This window comes from Trachemys scripta, chromosome 1, assembly GCF_013100865.1.
Source record: "Trachemys scripta elegans isolate TJP31775 chromosome 1, CAS_Tse_1.0, whole genome shotgun sequence".
NCBI classification, from domain to species: Eukaryota; Metazoa; Chordata; order Testudines; family Emydidae; genus Trachemys; species Trachemys scripta.
Window position 1 is genome coordinate 189257268 of NC_048298.1, and position 26303 is coordinate 189283570.

General features: G+C 40.2%; 1 protein-coding gene across 3 annotated transcripts in view; it reads right to left on the reverse strand.

The window, feature by feature from the left end:
- Positions 1 to 26303, reverse strand: part of ERG (ETS transcription factor ERG) — a 215070-nt gene that overhangs the window by 149076 nt on the left and 39691 nt on the right. For all 3 annotated transcript variants that reach the window (XM_034752850.1, XM_034752845.1, XM_034752875.1), the window contains exon 2: positions 6152 to 6236. In XM_034752850.1, the coding sequence (XP_034608741.1) occupies positions 6152 to 6190 (39 nt within the window). In that variant the 5' untranslated portion in view covers positions 6191 to 6236. The remainder of the gene's footprint in view (positions 1 to 6151; positions 6237 to 26303) is intronic.

The following is a 26303-nucleotide window of genomic DNA, read 5'->3' on the forward strand; positions in this document are numbered from 1 at the left end:
AGGCAAGGGGGCTGCCTGAAGCCCATAGCGCTCGGGCAGCTCGGCTCTTAAACAGAGCCGAAGAGTCAGGGGAGGAGCACAGCAGCCGCGGGAGGGGAAGTGCCCGGCCGGCATTTTCCCGGACATGTTCGGCTTTTTGGCAATTCCCCCCGGACGGGGGGTTGATTGCCGAAAAGCCGGACATGTCCGGGAAAAAACGGACGTATGGTAACCCTAGTTTGAACCCTTCTGTGTCAGGCCTGGGCACTGGCAGTACAGCTCAGTAGCTAGAACCAGGCCGAGGGAGCTGGAAACCAGAGCCAGGAGTCAGAACCCTGGTCAGGAACCAGAGGCAAGGGTCAGAGCTAGACTCATGATCAGGGTAGGAACAAAGGCTGGAGCGGGACCAGAGCAAGGCAGAAGCTAATGCAGGACAGGAGCAACCACAATCACAGCTGTAGGCCAAAGCATTAAGCAGTCAGCAACTGCTGAGCTTAAAAGCAGACCTGCTGGTTCCCTTCGGCAAATGAGCGGGTGGTCTGGCCAATCAGGCGCTCCTACCACAGCTCAGCTGAGATCATTAATCTGCCTGGAGGCTGTGCTGGCTAGTCCTCAGACTCAGCTGAATTTCTGTTAATACCAAAACACATCTTGATTATGTGGTACCAGGAACAAAATCATCTTTTCTATCATGTTTTGCATCTAATTACTTACAGCTCCAACTTAAAACAATATCCCTCTTCCAGGAATAAAGTATAAGGGAAACCTGTGCTGTTTCAAACAGTACGGGATGTCATCATCTTTTCAGCACAAAATCCTCCTACAGCAAAACTATTTTGGAAAAGTCAGGGCACTCAAGCTTTGTCATAAACACTTGGACATGGTACCACAAGACTTGCAACAAATCAAAAATTCTACAAATGACTGTCCAACATGAATTTCTTTGTATGAATTGAAACTTTTTGAACCAAGAGAATTTCTTGATCTTATTTTAAATCAAATAAACATTTTTATTGTTTATAGTTACCTATTACACCAATCTCATGTGACTAAGCACTACTTATTTGCCAGAAATAACTCTGTCTAAATGACAAACTAAGGTCGCAATCTTGCGAACAGTTATGTACATGATTAACTTTACCCATATGAGTAGGGACCTACCAAATTCACGGTCCATTTTGGTCAATTTCACGGTCACAGGATTTTAAAAATCGTAAATTTCATTATTTCAGCTTTTAAATCTGAAATTTCACCGTGTTGTAATTGTAGGTGTCCTGACCCAAAAGGAGTTGGGGGGGAGGTGGGAGGGTTGCAAGGTTATTGTGGGGGGGGAGGGGGTTGCAGTACTGCTACCTTTATTTCTGTGCTGCTGCTGGCGGCAGCGCTGCCTTCAAAGATGGGCAGCTGGAGAGTGGCAGCTGCTGGCTGGGAGCCCAGCTCTGAAGGCAGCACCGCTGCCAGCACCAGTATAGAAGTAAGGATGGCATGGATGGTATTGCCACCCTTACTTCTGCACTACTGCAGGCAGGACGCTAAATTCAGAGTTGGGCACCCGGCAAACAGCTGCCTCTCTCTGGCCACCCAACTCTGAAGGCAGCGCAGAAGTGAGGGTGGCAATACTATGACCCCCCCTAAAATAACCTTGCAACCCCCCTGTAGCTCCCTTTTGGGTCAGGACCCCCAATTTGAGAAACGCTGGTTCCCCTGTGAAATCTGTATAGTATAGGGTAAAACCACACAAAAGACCCGTTTTCATGGGGGGAGACCAGATTTCCATGACATGTTTTTCATGGCCATGAATTTTGTAGGGCCCTACATACGAGTTGTCCCATTGACTGTAATGGGACCACTCACATGCACAGAGCTTAAGCACATGTGTAAGTGTTTGCAGGATCAGGACCAAAATTTCTAAGCAATTCATCCTCTTTGTATACTCCAAGCTAGAACTGAATACTTTCATGGTACATTGTCCACATAAATTATCCTTCTCTTTTCATTCCTGCCAAACAATTTTGAATGAAAACACAAAATTGTGGTTTGGGGCAACTGCATTTTGAGAACGAAGAGGAAAATAATGAAAAATGAAAATTATAAATGCTTCAATCAGGCTGCATAATTTTAAATCTTAATGTTCATCAGAGATGGGCTTAAACTGCACATTCAAATTTAAAACACTCCAAAAGTTTGATGGTATATGGGTTTTGGGATCAGGCACTCCTCAGTTCTCATTGTAAAGTGCAGTAATCACAGAATTATAGAATCATAGCACTGGAAGGGACCTCAAGAGGTCATCTAGTCCAGTCCCCTGCACTCATGGCAGGACTAAGTATTACCTAGACCATCCCTGACAGGTGTTTTTCTAACCTGCTCTTAAAAATCTCTATTGGAGATTCCACAATCTCCCTATGCAATTTATTCCAGTGCTTAACTACTCTAACAGTTCAGAAATTTTTCCTAATGTCCAACCTAAACCTCCCTTGCTACAATTTAAGCCCATTGCTTCTTGTCCTATCCTCAGAGGTTTAGGAGAACAATTTTTCTCCCTCCTCCTTGTAACAACCTTTTATGTATTTGAAGACTGCTATCATGTCCCCTCTCAGGCTTCTCTTTTCCAGACTAAACAAACCCAATTTTTTCAATCTTCCCTCATAGGTCATGTTTTCTAGACCTTCAATCATCTTTGTTGTCCTCCTCTGTACTTTCTCCAATTTGTCCATGTCTTTCCTAAAATGTGTCGCCCAGAACTGGACACAGTACTCCAGTTGGGATTGTATCAGCATGGAGTAGAGTGGAAGAATTACTTCTCATGTCTTGCTTACAATACTCCTGCTAATATATGCCAGAATGATGTTTGCTTTTTTTGGAACAGTGCTACACTGTTGACTCACTTTTAGCTTGTGATCCTCTATGACCCCCAGATCCCTTTCCACAGGATTTCTTCCTAGGCAGTCATTTCCCATTTTGTAGGCGTGCAACTAATTGTTCCTTTCTAAGTAGAGTACTTTGCATTTGTCCTTATTGAATTTCATCCTATTTACTTCAGACTATTTCTCCAGTTTTTCCAGAGCATTTTGAATTTTAATCCTATCCTCCATAGCACTTGCAACCCCTCCCAGCTTGGTATCATCTGCAAACTTTGTAAGTGTACTCTGTATGCCATTATCTAAATCAGTGGTTTTTAAACTGCAGGTCGCGACCCAGTACTGGGTCGCAGAATATAAGGCACTGGATTGCAGCGGCTCTGGTCAGTGCCATTGACCAGGCCATTAAAAGTCCCATTGGCAGTGCTGCCCGGCTAAGGCAGGCTCGTCCCTACCTGTTCTGACACCGTGCTGTACCCCAGAAGTGGTCAGCAGCAGGTCCAGCTCCTAGGCTGGGAGGGCCATGGGGCTCCACGCACTGCCCCACCCGAAGCACCAGTTCCGCCAATTGGTTCCCAGCCAATGGGAGCTGGGGGGCGGTGCCTGCAGGCAAGAGCCACACGGAACCACTTGCATGCCTCCGTTTAGGAACCGGACCTGCTGCTGGCCGCTTCCAGGGCACAGCGTGGTCTGCAGTGCCGGGACAGGCAGGAAGCCTGCCTTAGCCTTATTATCTTCTAGGTTATACAACAATGGTTAATTTTTTCTTTTGGCAACTGGGGCTTTTTTCTGTATATCTAATGTAAACGACATAATGAAAAAATAATCACTCTCACTGCAAAGAAATGTTTACAAATATTTACACTGGCCATACATGCTCTCCTTTTGTGTTCACTATCAACAAATGTACAAGTTGTCAAATTGTAGTTACATAGATGTTCCTGGAAAGTGAACTTCAAAGTTGCAATTTTAAATGTGCATGAATGAGTATTTTCTCCAGAAGTATATGAACACACATTCAGTGACGTAAAGTAATAGTTACAACCGAACAACACTATAGCAATGACTAAAATGAAGCCAAATTACTCTAGCCCTCTGAAAAAATAGAAATTAGAGATAAAAAAAGACATATTAGGCCTCTTAGTTTATTCCCCTATCAATACATGATTGTTCCCTGTGGTATATTTTAGGTAATTCATCTAGTCCACTTTTAAAGTCTTGACCAATGGATCATCCCCTAGTTCTTTTTGGACAATATGTTTATACAAAAGTAAATTCTATCATTAATGTGGAGGATCTGAAGTTTTTTCGACTAGTACTGATTTCATTCTCTCCCCTCCACTTCAACAAACATGATAAGCACATGGATTGGCTAAAATACTTGCCCAAATGTTAATATATAACCAATTTCTGCATGTTTTGCTGCTGCAAACAGACTCCATTTCTTACTCCTATAACTATACAGTTTGCTTGCTCAGCAGTGCTAGGTTGATAGAATAACATAAGTCTTCTGTGTCTATAGTAAGTGTTTTTCAAGCACAGTTGGATATGGACATGTCTCAGGCCTGGTTCAAATTTAGTTTATAAAAAGCCTAGTAACTGTTGCTGGAAGATGTAGGACCTATGCTTGTGTGTTTTCTACACCCGTAGGAAAAAATGGTTGATTGCAATTGCCAGCCTGTCAGAAGCATTCATTATTAGACTTCCCGCAAAAGTCACACACAAACACAAACCCCCTCCGTCCCCGCACCTCCCATCCCTTTGAAATTCAATTCCCAGTGTGAAAAAAACTGCTTCTGATGCCATTTTTGGCAAAATTTGTGAAATTCAGTTCTTTTTGGTGTTATCTTTGGCTCTGAAAATACCAACACTCTGCAAAAATATATTTGATGCCTTAAAAACATTTGAATTGTTACCATTTTCATATCAGATTATTATGCACATCAATATTTTACTGCTCATATTCCTTAAAAACATCTGAATACAAGAAGACTGTGAAAAGTGTTTTTTCCCCATAGCCATGTACTTTTGTTTTAACTTACAACTTAATAAAAATAAATTTCAGAAATGTAGTTATTCTATATTATGGCTGCTGACTGGTATTTTTCAGTTGACTGAGTAGGAACTCCAAAAAGGTAAAAAAGCGAACAGAACTATGACCAAGCAAACAGAAGAAATTGAATCAAATACTGTAAACCCCAATGTTAAGATACAAATAAAACCCAGAAGATTTTAATACTCAGAACTGGATATCAAAAGAAACATTACATTTCATTTAAAATCTGATCAGCACCAAACTGCATAGTCAATCTATTTCTCTTACTGCTGCAATTTTATTTATCATGTGATATCTTTAGGCAGCTGGAGCAATGATAACCTAAACAACAGTGTCTTGAAGTATTGGATGTAAATAAATATCGGTAGGCTTTTGACACTGGTACGGATGCATTACTTTACTGGACAATGACAGTTCCAGCCGTGTTCTTTAGGAGGTAAATTTCCGAAGCAGTTATGAAACTCTTCCCAAATAAGGCCTTTAAAATGATATAATAGGCAGAAATACAGTATTCAACATTAGCTTGTTGGGCTCAAGTGGTACAATACTGCATATGTTCTATTTCCAGAACTGTAGTGTTCTTAATAATACAGCAGTTGGCTACATTTGTAAGTCTACTTAGATAAATATTATCTGTTCCATGATAGAAGGGTAAGAAAATGCTTTGGGCTCTAATATGATGGACACAGTGGAGCTCAAAAAATATTACCATTTTCAAGATGTAGAAAAGCAGTGTTGCATTTTGGACTACATCCTAGTCCCACTGAAGTTAGTGGCCAAACTCCCACTGATTTATATACAACTAAGAATCTACTCTTTTTTATGGGTTTTTAGTTTGCTTGTTTTCTATGTTATGTGCAGTTTCCTACTGCCATAAAGTCAGTGGAAGTGTTGCCATTTACTTCAACGGAACAGGATCTGTGCTGTGTGAGCTTTGTATTTTCCAGGTGGATTCACTTATTGAACATCATGAATTTTAAGCAAAAAAAGCATAGCTCTATAATCCACAGAGACTTATCCTCAAAATTCGATGCGATAGGACCAACTGAAGTCTATTTCAGTCTTTGGAACAAGTATCAAAAAAAAGTTAATATTGTGAAGTATTTGACGACATACAACTATAAAGGAATGAAAAAGCCAATACAGTAAATTGATAAAATTTTGAGCCATACAGAAGGCATGCAATATGAATATACAATCCTTAACATTATTATTTTCTAAACATTTAAAGACTTACAGTCAACAAAAAACTTACCTTGATATGAGCTGCTGGATCTGGGACAGTCTGAATCATGTCCTTTAAGAGGCCAGTGTGTTTACCAGTTCAAACCCCAAGGCAGCTGCACAAACAAGAAAACAAAATCACATAAGAGTCTATATGCTTATATTTATTTCCAATAAGACTATTTTCTTTTCTGGAGAAATAAGTTTTTTTTCCCTATAGCAAATACAGCTGATGCTGTATGTAAGATATTATTGGTTCTATTTCTTAAAGGAGAAAACAAAGTCAGGGATTGAACCTGTGTTCCTTATTCAGGAAAATTCTCCTTTAAACTTAACAGGCAATTCTCCCTGAATAAGAACTGCAGGATTGGGCTCTAATTGTATAGCACTGGTATTCTTAATATAGGGCAGAGTTGCTCTAGAATTTCTTCTTCCCCTGTTAGATGCAATATAATTGGGGCAGATCCTCAGTTGATTGCTTCAGTGGAGCTGTGCCCATCTACAAGAGCTGGGGCTCTGGCCCATCATCTAGTTCAATAGCATTTTAAAACACAGAACTTTTGAAATTCCCAATATATGATTGATAGTACAGTATTATTTAGACAATATTTTTATTTTTTAAGTAATGTCTCCTCTAAAATAACATATTGCTCAATAACAGGAACATTAGCTATGTGCTAAAGAGTACGGTTTGTAGTAGGAAAACAAAGCACAAAAACATAATTTTAGTTATACCTCATTTTTCTCTGTTTTCCCTTAAAAGCCTGGAAAGTCCGCATTTTCCATGCAGAGTGATTCCTTTACATTCTTGAACTCCTTTTTGTCTTTTAAAGTGACAAGATGATATTATTAATAATTCTGTTCTTACAGCTAAGATCATTTGAGGTTCAAGCTTCTATTTACTTGTCATGGTCAAAGGCTGATACCTTGACTCATTGTGTTGCACCTTAATGGGACCACTTGTGGAATAAAGTTTTACTCAGTGTGATTAAAGGTATCAGAATTTGGCCTTTAGTGAATTTTCTCTTTACTACTCAAAGGGCCCAACCTTACTCCCATTGAAGTCAATGGGAAGTGGGTTAGTAAACTTTAAGACTGAATTCGGAAAGCCCAATACAAGCAAAATTCACAGTTAGGTGAACCATTGGTACAGTTTCCCCAGCTAGCCATGGAAGATCATACGGGTTGTTGGAGTGATTGTGTTCTTTGGAGATTTCTCTCCCACGTGATTTGAAGTGTTGGTACAATTCATGCAAAACAGATGTGCAATTTTTAATTTTTTTAAAAAAGTTAATTATTGAACAAATGAACCTAACTCCTTTTTCAACTGCAAACCCCTTTTCAAACATCAGCAGCATTATCCAATGTGTTTTATGGGATGAAAATTTTAAGATCTCAAAATGTCATATATTAAAATATTACAGTTGTATAAATTGTGAGATTTTATTTCACTTCCTCTGTCATCATGGTCATCATTTTTACAGCCACTGGAAAAATGTGAAAAATTATCGAAGAAAATTTAGAGTTTTGCTGCATCAGTGATTATTTTTGTCAGCCCAAAGCAATGCAGGTTTGCCTGACATGCAAATACAAATTATTCCCCCAATCTATTTTGAAATGTTTCATTCGGGTTTTAGGAAGATAGCTAGACTCAGTCAGGTATTGTGACTGAATTGCTCACAAAGACCTGAATACTTTTCTAACCCTCTCCCTGCCAGGTGCTTATTGGCTCTTCGGAAGAGCAACTCCCACATAAGTCAATGGGATGTTTAGGTGTTCTGCACCTTGCAGGACTAAAATCATAGTGAGCGAGGCTAATGGGAGATATAGAGAAACATGGACAGGGAGTATCCATGATAAACAGCTGAACATGCCCATTCAGGTACCAAACAAAAGTGCCACTTTATGGGTCTGATCAGGGAGGATCTGCAGTATGTGAATTTTTCAGGTTTGGGTGGAGAGCGCGTGGTTAAGGGTTTTGCCCAGCTTTCCCATCTCCTTTACCATATATGCAGAAAAAGCTGCCACAATTTAGCCCATAAAATAAGATTTGGGGGCAATTTTTCAGAGGCATTTAGGTGCCTAAATATGCAGATAGGCGTTTCATGGGACTTTCAAAAGCACCTAGGTGTCTAACTCCACTTGAATTAAATAGGAATTAATCACTTAGGCCCTTTGTAAATCCCACTAGGCTCTTATCTGCATCTTTAGACACCTAAATATCTTTAAAAATCTGGCCACTGGTAAAGAATTTAAATACATCCGTTCACTAATGTACCTGTCATTAACATATGTGGGCTTCACTCTACATGGGAAAACTATGACAGGCATCAGTTTAGTACTTTTGGAACAGGATCACCAGACTTCTTAGGGTATGTCTACATTGCAATAAAAAACCCGCAGCCAGCCTGTGCCTGCTGACTCAGCCTCATGGGGCTCAGAGCAGCAGGCTGTTCAATTGCAGTGTAGATGTTGGGGTCAGGATGGAGTCCGGGCTCAAGGAACCTGAGAGATGGGAGGATGCCAGAGCTCGGGCTGCAGCCCGAGCCGGAATGTCTATATTGCAACTAAACAGCCTCTTTGCCTGAGCCCTGCGAGCCAGAGTCAGCTAGCACCCACCAGCTGTGGGTGTCTAACTGCAGTGTATGTAGACATAGCATCAGAGCTTAAATTTGCCTGGAGCGAACAGCCAGGGGCAGTAGCTTAGGCAAAACTGACTGGATTATGCTGGTACTTTTTCAATCTACATCTAGAGGCCAAAACAGAGAATTCTTTACAAAAGAGAGGGTGGGAGAAATTTGTAAATCCAACTGGAAATCAAAGAAAATGTTTGTTCAGTCTGAGTTTGAAACGTGGATAGGTTATGGCAATTTTATATTTTTTCTATTTAAGGCACTCATCTGTAGCAGTGCTCCCAAATGGAGGTTGCTGTTTCAATAGCATATGTCACAGTTCAGGGCCACTGCACCTGAATTCCCCACTTGTGGTCCACCAAAGGCACCCACTCTAGGGCTATGTCTATACTACGGACCTTACAGTGGCACAGCTGTACTAATGCAGCTGTGCCGCTGTAAGGTCTCCTGGATAGCCATTCTATGCCTGCGGGAGAAAGCTCTCCCACCAGCATAATTAAAGAATCCCCAAAGAATGGCTGTAACTATGTCAGGGGAAGACAGTCTCCTGCTGACTTAGCACTGTTCACACTGGCACTTTTGTCAGTGAAACATTTATCAGTCATGGGTGTGTGGGTGTTTTTTCACACATCTGACCGACAAAAGTTTCACTGACAAAAGTGCTAGTTTAGACATAGCCTAGGTTCCTGGTTTTTCAGCCATCACCTCTGTTGGGCAGAGAGACCCATGTCTCTCTCCCTCCTAACCAGGGGGTTTCCAGGCTGCACACTTCCCAGCCTACACTGTGATATTCCCAGCAAGACTGACTGCCTAAAAGACCAAGGACTTCACTTTGCTTTCTCTCCAGACTCTACGCTCAGCGTATTGCCTGCTGTGATAGGGCGTGGCCCTCACACTCACATTAACCCTAAAGGTTAACCTGAAGAGGTTAATGTAGAACAGATGGGCCAATGAACTTCTTAGGCTGCAAACTGGGGAATATTTACTCAGACAGGAGAGCTCTAAGTAAGAGAAAGTCACCTGTGCAGGAACAGGTGGGGCTTCTATAAAAACAGGAAGCTGGTAGGCGAAAAGAGACTGCAGTCACTCTCCCTGGGACAAGGGAGAGAAAGGGATTTGAACTCAAGAGGAAGGGTTTGTCTATCAGGTCCAAGAGATAGGGGGTTGGCTAAAAGGGTGGAGAATAAGAGCCTGGGACAGGCAAGATAGGAAGGAGTCCAGGAGTGGCAGGAAGGTTTGTTTTCGTACAGATCTTGGGTACTGGAGGCAGGATTTCTGGTCTGGAACCCAGAGTAGAGGGAAAGGCTGGGTTCCCCTAACAGCCACTGAATGAGAGGTACAATCTGGGCAGTGAACTTGAAGACTGTATGGGTCCACTTTTTCTGGCTACTAACGGAGTGGCTCAGCCAGGGCAGTTAAGGACCATCTGGGATGGTGTGGAAGGCCTTGATAGTACCCTGGAAGGGGAGGACTATTTGTGACTTGGCTGGAGGGCTAAGCCATGAAGATGAAGTGTGGCAGCTCCTGAGGAGCAAGAGAGGGGCCACAGAGTGAGACAGCAGGCTGAGGAACTGCAAGAAGAGGGTGTTGGGCTGGCCGAGCTAATCCCCAGACACGGCCAGCAGGAAGTGCTCCGATAGTGAGTAGAGACTCCCATGACACCCTCAGTTATGTTACCACACAGCACTAAGCAAGCGTTTTCACCTTAAGAATAAATGTATTACTGAGAAAACATATTAAAAACAAGAAAACACACTTGCTAAAAAGCTTGCCAGAGGTCACCTCAACTCCACCTGGGGCTCTAGTAGGTGTCTGTCCTTCAAAACCCTTCAGTGGACTGCAAAGATATTTAAACTTAATTCAATGAGTTCTCACAAGGCATGGCAGGAAATAGCCATATCTGTCATAACACAGTCTTAATTCTGACCTGGACAACCATTTACAGCTTCATCAGGCCAGAAAGGGTGCCCTTCTAGATCCCAGCCTACAGAAAGCACAACTTTGTATTTCTACCTAAGCAAATCATTGCCTAAAAAAACCTCCATTATATTTCTTGTTTTCTTTTCCGCAAAAAAATAAAACCACTATTTAAATAATTTCACTTCCACCTTTACTGGTTAGACATAAAAGTTTCAGACATCCGGTACTAACTTTCTGAACCAGATAATATTTTTTTGTCAGAATTACCCCAACCCCTGAGTTTCATGCATGTCATGTTTGTGCGTCACAATCTGTCAAAGGGTCTGCCCTTAGCTGTATATTTGGCACTGTAATCTTTGCTAAGCATGCCTCTAGTTTAAAGGCCTGATTCCGACGGGTGCTGAGCACCCCCAGAGGTTACTCAGCACCTTGCAGTAACAAGCTATAAAAGCTGGATTCAGGAAAGCATCTCTGTCCAGGAAAGCACATAAACATGTGCCTAACTTTAAGCATGTATTTAAGTCCCAAGTTAATGGGACTTAAGGACATACTTAAAGTTAAATATGTACTTAAGTGTTTTCCTGAATCAGGGCCTAAATGGTGAGCCAGAGCATATTTTAGTGTCAGAGCAGTGCTTTACATTAACTGTACTTCAGCAAAATTCTTATAGTTCCAGGTGTCCCTAGTTTACACAAAGTTTCAGGTTTCAGAGTAGCAGCCGTGTTAGTCTGTATCTGCAAAAAGAAGAACAGGAGTACTTGTGGCACCTTAGAGACTAACAAATTTATGCATCCGAAGAAGTGGGCTGTAGTCCACGAAAGCTTATGCTCTAATAAATTTGTTAGTCTCTAAGGTGCCACAAGTACTCCTGTTCTTCTTTTTACAAAGTTTCACTCACTTTGTTTTACAAGCACATATACAGAACATAACAAAGTAGCATTTGTTCATTAGATACTAAATTAAGGGGGACAAATTCCACAGTTGTGTTCAGGTCCATTTGAACTCCAATGAGAAAATAAAAATAAAATGATAGCACAGGATGCAATCAACCAAACCTGGGTATGCATTTTTACATACTCTCTACCAATAATATGTAAATTCTGTAGTTGAAGACCGATATAAACTATAGAGTCTACTACCCTTTCCATTCATACTTGCAACTCCAACTGAAATATCTTGAAGTTGTATGCATACATCAAAGAGCCTTGGAAATATGAACAGATGTGATTAAATTGTTTTTCCCTTTTATAGTCATATCAAAAGGATCAGACTAATGTACACAATGATAAACTCTTAGTTATTTGGCGAAGTCTTCCCTCTACTCCAGAGGGTCTACTCACCTGTTGTTACATTAGTAGTGTTTCCCCTGTGCAATCTTTCCCTTCATAATGACAGCATAAATTATTTTTTCACAAATTGGCACATTATGCTTACCTAGATGCAGGTTCTATGCATTCCACTAAAACACAGTAAGACAGTATGTCCTGCCATTCAGTTTAACAGATGAACTCAGATTTAGGTCCAAATTCCACTCTGAGCTACATGTACTGAAACTCAGAGCCGAATTTGGCCATTAGTATAATTTAGAGTTATATTCTGTCAGTGCTTATTTTTGCCAACTCAAAGCATGTAGTTACACCAGGGGTGAATTTGGCCCACAATATCTATCTGAAAAATGTATAATATGCAAACTCCAGCTTGTTGCATCTATATTCATCATTAACTGGTGGAATCCTCGGTGTATGAAAACTGACCTGCTATATTTCATGGGCCAGATTCTCAGCTGGTGTAAATTGGTATAGCTCCACTGAAGGCAATGATCATATTCAAGGAACACCCCAAAACAGCCAGTTATAGACAGAGGGATGGTGGAATTTTATTCAATAGCCCCCTTCCAGCTGATAATTACACTTTAGGAACAGTCTCTTATCACCCCTTCCAAAGGGCATAGCCTAACAGCAGTACAAACGTACAGTTCATAAATATATAAGTATGAGATGATATGAAAAGCTATGAATGGTAGACAGCAGTGGAAATTTTACTTAAGCACACACATGTGTAATGTAGTGAATAATATGATGTGGTATTGTACAGAGGTTTTATTAGCATGAGGGCTTTGGGATCATTACTATTTTTCACGGGGTGAATCCAGGAGTGAGTTATACAAATCATCCCAAATGAGTGCCAGTAAAGCCTTTAAACCCTATCACATTATCATGTAGCCTGCATATGCTATATATTTTACAGGAATCTATTTTAAGATGTTTGAGCATTTTTAAAATGTGGAGCTGTATTCACTCCCTAGGTTCTATCAGCACCTGCCAATGGAACCCAGGCTAATCTCACTCTATCTGGACACCTAGATTTAGCTGGCACTGGTAAGGCAGGGTGTACAGCAAGACCAGGTTAGAATACCCAGGGCAGGTGATGATTTAGCACGTCCCCTGGACAGCCTGTATCAGACCAGCGGCTGTGTAATTGGAGCATATGGCTACTGCCAGAAATTAAAGCTGCTCTCCCTTGGTAAGTGAATGCCCTAGGTGACACAGTTGTTCTGCTGGTGCAGGGGGTGCAATTTTCACTTCACTACTGCACTCAGAGGTGAATTAAGTCCTTTATTGGTACTCTTAAAGTTCAGGGGTGAAGTCCTCACCTACTGTAGTCAATGAGATTTTTGCCATTCACTTCACTGGGGCCAGGATTTCACCCAGACTTAGTTACCATGCGCAAGGCTCAGAAGGAGAAGAAGATGATATAATACATTTTGGAATCCATGAAAGAAAGAAAAATAGCTGTTCTGTACAGAATAATGTTCCAGAGCCAGAAGCAATTGTTATGGATTCCAGTGAGCAAATGAGAATCTTCTCTTTCCACATAGGCTTGTGAGATACTGCTCCAGAACTGAAAAGTGACTATCGTGCACCTCAAAGGAATATTTTGCCAGAGGTAAATTCCTCACATGACAGAATTCATGACCATTAATAGTATCTGCAGTGGTGGATTTAGAGTTAGTGGGGCCCTGTGCTCAGCTTCATTGTTGGGGCCCCTCCTTGGGATCCAGCCAAGAAAAAGAACATTCTCTCATCTCCCCCCCTGCCCCCGTTTTTCATTCTTTTTTCTTCATTCTCCTCCTATAAGTTATAGGAAGTAAATGAAAATAAAGTGAGGTACCTTGATTGTTTTTGTAGTCTAATTTATTTTTCCACAGACCACTTGAAAATCGCTGAGGGTCTCAGCAGACCACTTAATGATCTTTCCAAATATTGTTTGTACTGTTAGCTAACTATTGTAAAGCACTTTGGATAAGAGCGCTTTATAAAAACAATGTAAAAAATTGTTGGGGTGCGGGGTCTGGCCAGGACTTGGAGTGCAGGAGGGGGCTCAGGGCTGGGGGTGCAGGGTCTGGGAGGAAGTTAGGGTGTAGGAACTGGCTGGGATGCAGGGTCTGGCCAGGAGTTAGGATGCAGGAGGGGGCTCAGGGCTGAAGCAGGGAGCTGGGGTGTGGAGCACTTAGGATGCAGGAGGGGCAGGAATGCCGCACACTCGGGGGAGGAGGCGGGGAAGAGGTGCGGGAGGGGGAGCTTGGCTGACGGTGGAGGCAGAACCTGCAGCAGGAGACCCAGGAGCCAGCAGGACCAAGCTTCTGCCGGCAGAGCTGCCCGGTCTTGGGGTCCCTCCTCATTGGGTGGCCCCATGCCAGGGCACCTTGTGTTTTATGGTAAAGCCGCCTCTGAGTATCTGCTTGAGAAAATCCCAGAACTGGAATTGTAGTACTGTTTATAAATCAGAATTTATAAATCAGGGATCGTTTGGGCAGACTCAGCCAATGTGCCACCTACAAACATCCCTGCTCTTCTAGTCCAGTGGGCTTTCTTGAACAGAAGAGCAGATCTCCACACTGAGTTGTATAACACTGGCGGAGGATTTTCTGTTTATTTTGTGGTTGAGTAAAACCGTTTTAATTTTTGTTTCTTTTGTCATAATCCATGCACGCTAGAAACCTCAAGAATAAAACCTTGCAGAGGGAATATGCTGGATGAAATATTTTCATTGCAGAGGCAGCTGCTTCATCTACACCAGTGGTTTTCAACCTGTGCTCCATGGACCCCTGGGGTTCCGTAGACTATGTCTAAGATTTCCAAAGGGATCCATACCTCCATTCGAAATTGTTTAGGAGTCCGCAAATGAAAAAAGGTTGAAACCACTGATTGACTCTATCAATGTACACTATTTGAACGGGATTTCATCACTCTAAATGAAGGGAGTGAGTAAAACAACAATATAGAACCAGAGGACCAAATTCAGAAGTAATACATAAATCAGAACACCTTACAATCCCCCGGAGTCAGTTAGATCTCCTTACACCCACTCAACCACCCTATGAGGGAATACAAATTGATACAATTTACACCTTCCTCCAGCTCCTCAGAATGTAAGTTACATCAATATATACTGATTTTCACAGCAGTAGTGGTGGAAGTCAGACAGGGATGGGAAGGGGTGTCTAATACCACCTAACAAAATACCTGTGAATTTTGTCCAGAAATGTTAGTAAATTCCATTTTTGAAAATATATTAAATAAATAATAAATTCTTTGGCAGCTGAATTTAAATAAAGTGTTTTTCTTTTTTAAGTTAAATTTGTGCTTCTAGTAGAACTGGTTGACAATTTTCCCTTAATGTTTTTTTGAATGGAAAATGGATTTTTGACAAAATGGAAATTTTCACATAAACACAAAAATTCATTTTCAACAGAAAACAAAAAAATGTTTTGACAAAAACCTGAAAAGCTTCAAAAAGAAAATTTTCAGCAAAAATGACTTTTAAAAAAAAAATAAAAAAATTATTTTCTTTTTGGTATGTAACATGTCAGAGTGTTGGCATAAGGAAGGTGGTAAGTGAGAATGGAGACATATGTGATCATTCTTCGGACATCTTTCACGAGCTAATGGCCTGATTTTGTAGGCTCTTGGATGACCCTATCCATGGTGAACTCAATACTATCAATGAATGCTTTATGCCCTTAACATCTGTATGTGCAAACAGATGCTATTACCCTTGTGTCTCTACCCCTGAAGCAGCCCTTAAGCAGTAGTTAATCCATCTAGGAGATGGTGCATCCTTTTTATACGATATAATGCTAAGCTGCATGCATTTTGAAGAAATAAAATCAATATTGTTGGTAGGTAATAAACCTCCCTTTTTGACCAAACAGTGTCCCTTGCTTGGAGAGCCACAGGGACCAATGGAGCAGTATGACAGAAGCTGTGGAAAACCCTCTTTAGAACATGGAATTGTGTTGAGAAGTCACATTTCCACAATGTAACACAGATAAGTCATTTGTGCTGCTGCTTATTTTAAGTTCTAACCCTCAGATCTCATGGCAGGATACAGCCCTCAATTAGCTATTCCACAGTAGGACCAGCCAAAAATGTTTTTATTATTATTAGCTCCCAATATAATATGCTTTTGACCAATAACATTTTTTATTTTTTGGAAAAATACCATGTCTTTATTCAAACCTATAACTTGGATTATGCATCAATGTGGAATGCAGTGCAGCTATTCCTGAACATTCCAACTATGTATAAAAGAGTTTGGAATTCCCCAAACAGTATCTCTTCACTCCAGGCCATTTACAAATGTGGTTAAAACGAATGAAGTAATATCTTCAGAAAGGAAGGAGACTTTTGAGTCACGTCTGACACATTTAACTACGATGACTGCTTTCCATAGTTCAAGGTTTTGACTGTCTATTTCAATACAGCGTAGAAGTGTTTGATAATGATTAGTCCCTGATGCTTATCCTGTTACAGGATACTTATACACATGCATGAAATACCTTGGGGAGAGTAAAGAATGTATCCACGACCTCGTGGATTCCAAGTGGAAAACCACAGAGTTCACCAAAAAAGCTGCTGGATCGAATCAAACTCTTGCTTGGTCTGTTTTATTGCCATTCTGTTTCACTCCAGATTAGTTGTCAAATTTCTATATCTACATTTTCAGGCTATCTGCTAACCTGAAAGTGCAGAGCCATAAACTCCACAAAAACAAAACATACCACACTGGAGTGACCGCCATGTAATTTCTGTCTGAAGGTTACAATTATGCACACAAGCACTCTACAGAAATACAACTTTCCAAAGAAAAACAGGGCCTCGCCTGAAAGTAAGGTGACGTCAGGACAGGAATATATCTCCAAATGGTGGTTCTCTCCAATTTATGCTTAGCTCACTGCTAAAGACAAAGCCCTTTTCAAAAGCTTTAACCCATGCAATACTTAATCTCAGCTGACACAACGTTCATATATGCAATAAAAGGGAAAGAAATACTGAGAGACTATTCCAAGACTGAAATCACAAACTAGGGAAATGGAATATCTTTTGTTGAAAGGTAAAGTCAAATAAGAGTATTTTTGAAAGCAAAATTATGAAATCCTTCTCAATAACAATGGGTAACCAAATAGATATTCTCTAGATTCATGCCATGTATCTGTTTCCTGCAAGCCCTCTATGGGCTGAACTCCCTTTGAGTTTAAAACATTTCTACACATAGAGGTCCTGCATAATCAGCCCCCGATTTGGTGTTTGAAACCAAAAAGTCTATGCCTTCAGGCAGCTCTCCCCCACTAATCTGGGCTACCTAGAAATGTAAAGGAAAATGATTATTATTTCTCAGTTTTCTATATTTATAAGCAAGTCTCTAGTACTTTCCATTGCAAAAACAACTTTGAACACTGTAATCAGATCACTGGTTGGAAGTTTATTATAGATTTTTTCTGAAGATCACATGTTTTCATCAGAGCTAAGTTAGGGTCTACGAACGCCATTGTGAGAGCTCCTTTTGTGAGGACCCTGGATTGGTTTCTATCAGATATCTATATCGCTGATTTCCATTCACTTAAGAGAGAAACTGATTCATATATACTCACTGAAAGTGCTGGATAAAAATCAAATTGGCTTTGCTTTACACAACATTGTGATTCAAATATTAACATTTTCAGTCATATGTAAGCACTTACCATAAGGCTGATGCTATCTAAATAAGAAACAAGAAACAATAACATTTTAAAATATCTAAATAAAACTGGATGAATACCTCAAATTTTCTGTGAATATTTACTTGATTAAATAATTGAATTCGTATCATCAGGAATGGTAGAAACCACACATTTTAAACTAATATTAGAAAAATAAATTAGATAAATATAGATTAGATTTTAACCTCAAACTTAAGTAATTACATAAGAAAACTAATTTTAAGAATTAGTCACCCAATTCTGCAACATGCAATACCATATAACCTATGTATCCAATCAAAATTACACAGCACCACTTAGATTTTGAGTACTTGTAATGAATGATTCCACAAACTATGAACAGAACAAACATTACTCTCAGAAATTTAGTGAATAATTTTGAATAGCAAATTCAAAGTCATTGTAAGCTGTCTGCAGACAATTCATGAACCAAAGCAGAGGCTAGATTTATTGAGTAAATTATCTCCTGCAAATTATTCACCCATCTCTGCCAAACATGGTGAAGTTCTGTCATTTTATAGGTTAGCATGAGTATATAATGACTAAAATTAGTTTTATGTGAGAAATAGAGTACAAGCTCTAAGCAGCTTAGCTTAGATATATATGAGCAGGAAATAAAATATAGTTAACATTTGCTCTATTTCTCTTATATTTCTCTTCACTGTCATATTCAAGAAATACCTATTGTTCAGCAATAGAATTTACCAGAGGAAAATATGTTGTATTATGGAAATGAAGAGTTTTGTGACAGGAGGTATGTCTCAGTGAAGTGAAAAGCCAACCCCCTACCCACAAAATTTTCTATGAGCACTATTGGTTTGTTGTTTTCTCTTACACTTGTGACCACATTCACTCTTGCTGGTTTAGGGTGGTGCAAACTGCACCTATCTGCCATAGCCTTGGCCACCAAACCCCAGGGGATTCACCCAAAGGAACACTGTCAATTAAATCATACCTTGTCCTCCTTGGGGGAGTCTGAACAAGGAGAAAGCTTAAAGTTCCTTCAGGACCTTCACAGGGGGAGAGTGCTGTGGAGATGTGCTCAAGTGGCATACCCCCCGGACTGTCCAAGCCAGATCACCTCTCCCACTACCACTGCCAGCTTTAGTGCTGGGGTAGCCCAATGGACCTTTTAGTGACAAAGAGGAAGTTTTAACTACTTTGAACCACTGTAGCCTTCCCCCAGCAGGTTTTCTACCAATGAAGTCTGTGACAGGTTCGGTCACAGAGACCCCCTTGCGACTGTCACCTGATGTGCTGAAACTACCTCTGACCCCGTTTTCCACTGCCAGCTTGGGACTCCAGAACCCTGTCTTGTTGAGCCAGACATGCTAGTCTGCTGCAACACAGACCCAGGTCTGGTCCACGTCCCCAAAGCTGCAGACTTTAACCAAAAAACTGCTTAGCAAGTTACCTATCTCCAGCACCCAGACACCCAGTTCCCAATGGGATCCAAATCCCAATTGAATCCATTTTACTCTGTATAAAGTTTATACATGGTAAACTCATAAATTGCCCACCTCTATAATACTGATAGAGAGATATACACAGGTGTTTGCTTCCCCAGGTATTAATCACTTACTCTGGGTTTACTAATAAACAAAAGTGATTTTATTAAGTATAAAAAGTAGGATTTAAGTGGTTTCAAGTAATAATAGGCAGAACAAAGTAAGTTAACAAGCAAAATAATACAAAACACGCAAGTCTAAGCCTAATACATTTAAGAAACTGAATACAGGTAAATCTCACCCTCAGAGATGGTCCAATAAGCTTTTTTCACAGACTAGACTCCTTCTTAGTCTGGGCCCAATCCTTTCCCCTGGTACAGTTCTTGTTAGTTCCAGCTCAGGTGGTAACTAGGGGATTTCTCATGACTGGCAGCCTTCTTTGTTCTGTTCCACCCCCTTTTATATCTTTGGCACAAGGCTGGAATCTTTTGTCTCTCTCTGGGTTCCCACCCTTCCTTCTAAATGGAAAAGCACCAGGTTTAAGATGGATTCCAGTATCATGTGACATGTTCACATGTCCTGTGAGACTTCATTACCCACTGGCTGGCACACACACGTATACAGGGAGGCTTACAAGTAAACAGAGCCATTTACAACCAATTGTCTTAGTTAATGGGAGCCATCAAGATTCCAAGCCACCATTAATGGTCCACATTTTGCTTCAGAGTAATACATCATATTTCTAGCTTCAGATACAAGAATGATACATTTATACAAAAAGGATGAACACACTCAGTAGATTATAAGCCTTGTAATGATACCTTACACAAGACCTTTTGCATAAAGCATATTCCAGTTGCATTATATTCACACTCATTAGCATATTTCCATAAAACATATGGAGTGCAATGTCAGAGAGTCCTCCTGGGCCTTAAGTTACAGCAGCTGAAATACTGGGCTTACTATAACACATGTTTTTTCTGAAACAGTTAACTCAAAAGCAGAATATTTCAGTGTAAATTTTATTGCATGGCCTGACTGAAGCATATTCTCCATATCATACAGAATCTGTTGCAGATTCTCCATATGGACACAAATACTCTTTTATTTTATTTATGGACTCAAAGTCCTTCAGAGAGTGTGTGACAAATCCAAATGATGGCACCACATGCTGAATTTTTGCATCTTGAGTACTGACATAGTTGGAAGATATATAAACTCATATATAATCAAAACACTCTGTACTGAATATGCACCTAAGAAGGCGCATGTATGTTTTTCCAACATGGGTTTGGATTAAGTGACACTCATCGGGCCTGATCATTCCCATCCTAGAGCCCTGTATGGAGGGTCTCCTCCACATACAAAAGGGTACTGAGCTGATTCTGCATCACTATCCCCTACTGGGCATACACCACAGGACTGGGGTGCACAACAAGGGAGGGCATGACAAATAGGTAGGCTGAGGAGGGATGCAAATTACCCCATCTGGCAATGTGGAGATTCCCTGGAAGAAATAATACAGCCTGACACTGCATTATTTTATGTTTGTAGCCCCATTGTGACGGAGCAGAGAGATTGCTGCCTGGCACAGCAGGGGTTAAAGAAAATCTCTGGGCTCAGCTAGCCCTGCCCCATTATACCTGCAGCCAATGCCAGGCCTGGAGGAGGGAGAAAAGAAGGGAGCCTGGCTCAGTCAAGGGCTGACTGGCGAAGAGGCAGGAGCTCTCTGTATGCCTGCCTGAAGGCACAGACCAGTAAGTTGCCTGCTAATGCAGCCACTGGACGCAAGTAAATCTTCCCCTGCCAAGGGGAACCTACAGATAAGCCCCAACTGCAGGACAACTGGATTAGTGGGGCCATGCCCCAAACTAAAAGGGCTCACAAAGGGAGCAGACCAGGAAAACGGGCCCTGAACTCCCCCTTCCCCCTCACGGCTGGGAGAAAAGTCCATCTCCCCTTTTTAGGGGTTTGAGCAACACAGAACCCTGGGCCAGCACCTGAGGGAGGGGTCAGGTCCCCGTACAGCTTCCCTAACCAACAATCTAGCCAGTAAGCTGCCTGGCCACTGAGGGCCCTATCACACTCATCTTGGGGATTCTGAGGGCATCTGAGACCACGAGTTTGCTAGGAGGCCAGAGCCAACACAGTGGCCTCCATGCAGATCACTCTGGTCTCCTACAGATCACAGCCCGGGGGGCCTAATCAATGTGGGAGCAAATCCCTCCTAAACCCCAATAGAATGAGATTTTTCCTCCATACTCCCTTCCCACAATGGAGTGGATGATCCAACCTCCTGAAAAATGTTCCTAATACATCTATTCCAGAAGTTAGTAAATTAGAGCACTGATGGAATATGGGACCAGCACTTCCTAATTTTGGTGAAATCACATCCCACTTTATTGTTTTTCAGACATTGATATGCCACCTTAAATGTTTGGGGTTATACTGTCACCAATATCAGCCTGTCTGCAGTGACTGGCAATGTTTATTTTTTTTTATTTCAAATGTATTAATATAAAGAAATTAAATACATATGGTGATGCCTCTCTAAAACATTTATCAAATAAAAATGATATTTTTGATTGCTGTTTTTATGCAGAACAAATATATGACACAAAACACAGTCCATTAGTAGGTTTGAAATTCTTCTGATCCATTTTCCCTTATATTCCTTTAAGCTTTTCATCCTTGTTATTTGTCTTTGGCATAAACCCCTTATTTCTATTGGTTTAATTTCTGTTTTTAACTTTTGGCACCTCCATTTCAAATGTATGAATTTGAAAAAAAAAAAAACCACAGCTGTATAAACATCAGACATTTAGAGAGGAAAGTGACTTTCAATAAGTGTTGACTTTTATTGCAAAAAGCTCTGGAAAAGTATGTATCAGAAAGACTGGCATTTGCATTGCAATTTAAATCCAACCTTATTAATAAAAATCTGAATACATTATAAAAATAGAAATATGGTACACCTTTAGCTAAACCAAGCATGTTGGAAGGATATAAGTCATCTTTAATAATACTTTGATTTGTGGCCTTCATAGCTTTGTTTTCATTTTATTTCAAATGCATTTGAAGAATGTCTAAAAATAGCTAACACTGACGGAATATATAATTTTAGACTTTTTTTTTTTCAGCATCTGGATTCTGCAGCAGTTAGTAGATGGACACATGGACCCTTCACTTGTGAAGCTGTAAATTCTAAATAAAGCCTTAGAATAATGATTTTTGTGTGTATAAATGTACTTCCTAGCAGTGAATGGAAAACCACGTCATAAAATTTACAACACATTATTTCACATCTACCCAGAAAAGGTGCAAGGTTGGGTTAGAAATGTACAGGAATTCCTTTCAAGTTAGTATGAAACTCATTAGGCCTAATACTTGATCATTTACTTTTTTATTCCTCAAAAGTAGTGTCAATGATTTCTCTAATATTCTGTTTAGAAACAAAATACAAGAATAATGTACTCAGAGTACTGAGTCTGCTCACCCATTAGGAGAAAAGTAAAGAAAAAACAAGTGGAATTTCTGTAGGTTTGGCATTTAGATTACATAGAATTGTTAAAAAGAAGTGCTATAACAAAAATTCTAAGGATTATTGTTTAAACTAAGTTAATAAAGAAATTCAGAGTTAAGGCATTTTCAACTCACCCTGGTATGCATGGGTGAGAAAACTTACATATGCCCCAATCCTGCAAAGACTTACACACATGCTTAAATTTGCCCACTGAGTGAAGTTTCATAGAAGTGAATGGGTCTACCTACAGTGTGTAAAGCATGTGCATAAGCTTTTGCAAAACCAGGACTATAGTTGTCCCTCTGGGACTCAGAGGTTGGGTAGTTTTCATTCACGGGCAGGACTCAATGGGATAAATTAAGTCTATCAGTCCAGGGTTTCAGCTTACTTTTCTGATAATAAGAAGTTTGTAGAACTGGTCAGGAATTTTCCAACTAAAGCTTTTTTCATAAGAAAATACCAATTCACCACAGCCTAAACTGTTCACAGGAAGGGGTCCATTTCAACAAGTATCACAATTATCCAAACATCCCATTTCAACATTTTTGAAACGCTAAGTTTTGTTTTCCAGTTCAAAATAACTTTATTTAAAAAAAAATTAGTTAATGTATACATGAACCAGTTAAAAAAATAAAAAGGTCAAAATTGAAACGAACATTTAAAAATTATTGAAATAAAAGATTTCAATTGACCGAACATGAAAATGTTTCTGATTATCGGTTTGTGAAAAATTCCAATATTTTGACTTTTCAAATTATATTTGATTTGAGATGGGGAAACAAATTTAAAATCTCCAAAACTTTTACAAGATGGAAAAACTGTTTTCCACCCAGCTCTGGAAGTTTGGAGGAGGAGGCTGGCTGAGAGAAAGGTTTGTTAACAAGCAGAGTGTCCTTTTATATTAAGCTGATTTCTAATTGGCTGTTTTTATTGACCTAAGGCACGCAGATGGGCATCAATATACATTTCTAAAATAAATAAGATAAATTTCATGGTCTTATTACACTATTGCTGTGCCTTTTATCCTGCTAGATTTCCAAAAGCACTTGATCAACAGAGGGCTTAAGCCTGTTCACATTAAAGTGCATGGCAAAACTACCATTGACTTCAATAGTGCAGCATAGGGACCTAACTTCCTATACTGGAATCACTTCACCCACTTCTGAATACAATCATCTCTGGAAAGAAACAACAGGCCATACTAATCCTAGAAAACAGTTTAGGCTAGGAAGTGAAGGAAGATAGCTAACTGAAACTACACTGGCAATTATCCAAAATGTAATTTTAGCTAGGACATCAAGATTATAGTCCCTATCACTTGTGAAAATGGCATGGAATCTTTAATAACCACAAGAGGGCAAGACCAGTTTTATATCTTATCTGAAATTTGGCCCCTCCACAAACACTGGACACTATACTCATACAAACGCCAAGGAAAGAGCAACAACTCCTATTTTAGGCACTTATATAGCTAAGTGTTTGAGGTACATAAATACATTAAGGATTATGAGATACTCAAATATCATGATATTTAAGTACCTCATAATCCTTAATGTATTTGTTTTGCAAATAGCCCTGGGAATTAGGAAGCAGAAGTAGGGAACAGAGACATAGAGATACTATGTGACTTGACCAAGATCACATAGGAAGTCTGTGGCTGAGCAAAGAAGATAATATAGGTCTCCTTAATCTGAGGCTAGCAGGCTATCTTTCCCCTATGGATCACCAGTACTACTTCCTGCAAAACCTTGTTTTATCCTTAAAGATCCTGCATCAAAGTACTAGCCTGACCTGACTTTGTTTAGCTTGTAAGATCTAGTGAGATGACAGTTTCAGGTGATATATCTAATATTGCTCCATATTCCCACTCCATCCTCTGCCCTCACCACGTGCCCTATACACACTTTTCCCCAAACTACAGAATCACATCTTTGATCTTCAACCCTGACAAACACATGTCCAATAAATAAACCTCTCTCTCGGGAGTCCTTTTCAGATGTACTTGCCTTCCCCATCTTTTGATTTGAGCAATGACTATTTAAATGCTTACATAATAAATGTTTCCCTTTGTTTTGTTCCTTCAAGATACACATCCCACATTTATTCCCCTGCTAAATTATGATTAATTCTTATTTAATGTATAGATGGCCCCAAAACAGAACCCCTAAAATTAGGGATGTTCAAAATCTGGATGTAGACCTGGGTCCAAAATTGTGTAGCTTTAGCCTATCTCCAAATGAAAAAACAAAATGGTCTTTGTGTTATGGCCCCTCTCCCACATAGCTGCAGTCTTACCCCCAATCCAAGCCATATTTTGCAGAATGAAATGAATACTTTTCTTCCTATACTTTCCCCATTCTGATGCAGATTCCCCCAACTCCTCCTCCCCACGCACACACTTTGCCCACATTTTTTTGCAATGGTGATATCTAAAATCTTCTCTATCACTCCAGGGTCTCACTCCCATCCCAGTGGTCAGCCAAAACTGAGAACATTTTGTCCAAAAATTATGCAGTCTCTTCTGGAGCTTTTTCCAAAATCCAGCTGCACAAATCCTTTGTGCTGATTTTAACCAACTTCTACAACACTCAGTAGTAATGAGGTAAACTGAGCATATAGCCTGTATGTCAGCTACAGAGACACTGTCAACAGAGTTGGAATGTCTAGGGAGATTATTCACAATCACTACAGCTTTGCCTCTGGTGTCTCAAGCATAATGAACTCCAGGCTCAATAGGGAAACAGAGCAAGCAAGAAAGGATTAGGGTCATTCAGCTTAGAAAAGAGACGACTGAGGAGGGATATGATAGAGGTCTATAAAATCATGAACAGTGTGGAAAATGTGAATAAGGAAGTGTTAATTACCCTCACAATACAAAAACTAAGGGTCACCCAATGAAATGAATAGGCAGCAGGTTCAATACAAACAAGAACAAGTACTTTTTCACACAATGCACAATTAATCTGTGGAACTCATTGCCAGGGGATGTTGTGAAAGCCAAAAGTACATTACACTCATTACATTCAAGGAGGACAGGTCCTTCAATGGCTATTAGCCAAGATGGCCAGGGATGCAGCCCCATGCTCAGGACAACCCATAAACTCTGACTGCCAGAAGCTGGGAAGGGAAGACAGGGGTGGAACTCTCCAAAATTGCCCTGTTCTGTACACTCCCCGTGAAGCTCTGGTATTGGCTACTGTTAGAAGACAGGAAACAGGACTAGCTCATCGTTGATCTGAGCCAGTATGGCTCTTCTTATATACTTATGTTCTTTATCTAATCCAAATGAGACTGCTCTAAGTGACCACTGATGTACTGAACTGACAACTTCTAAAAAACAGGTTGACATTAGCTCGGCCATGGTCTTAGGCTCCTAAGTCATTTAGGCACTTCTGTAAATTTTACCCCAGACACATTTTAGTCATATTGAAACAGACCCAGCTATGGTATATGCCAAGAAGGAATTTGGTCTCCTTTCTGACTTATTAAAATAATTCATCAGATTTATAACATCCATTTTATTAATACAATCACAACAAAAAGCAAAGGAGTCACACTACTTTATCTTCCATCTACAAAGGAGTTTTGGACAATGCTGTCAGTCAAGATTTAAATAC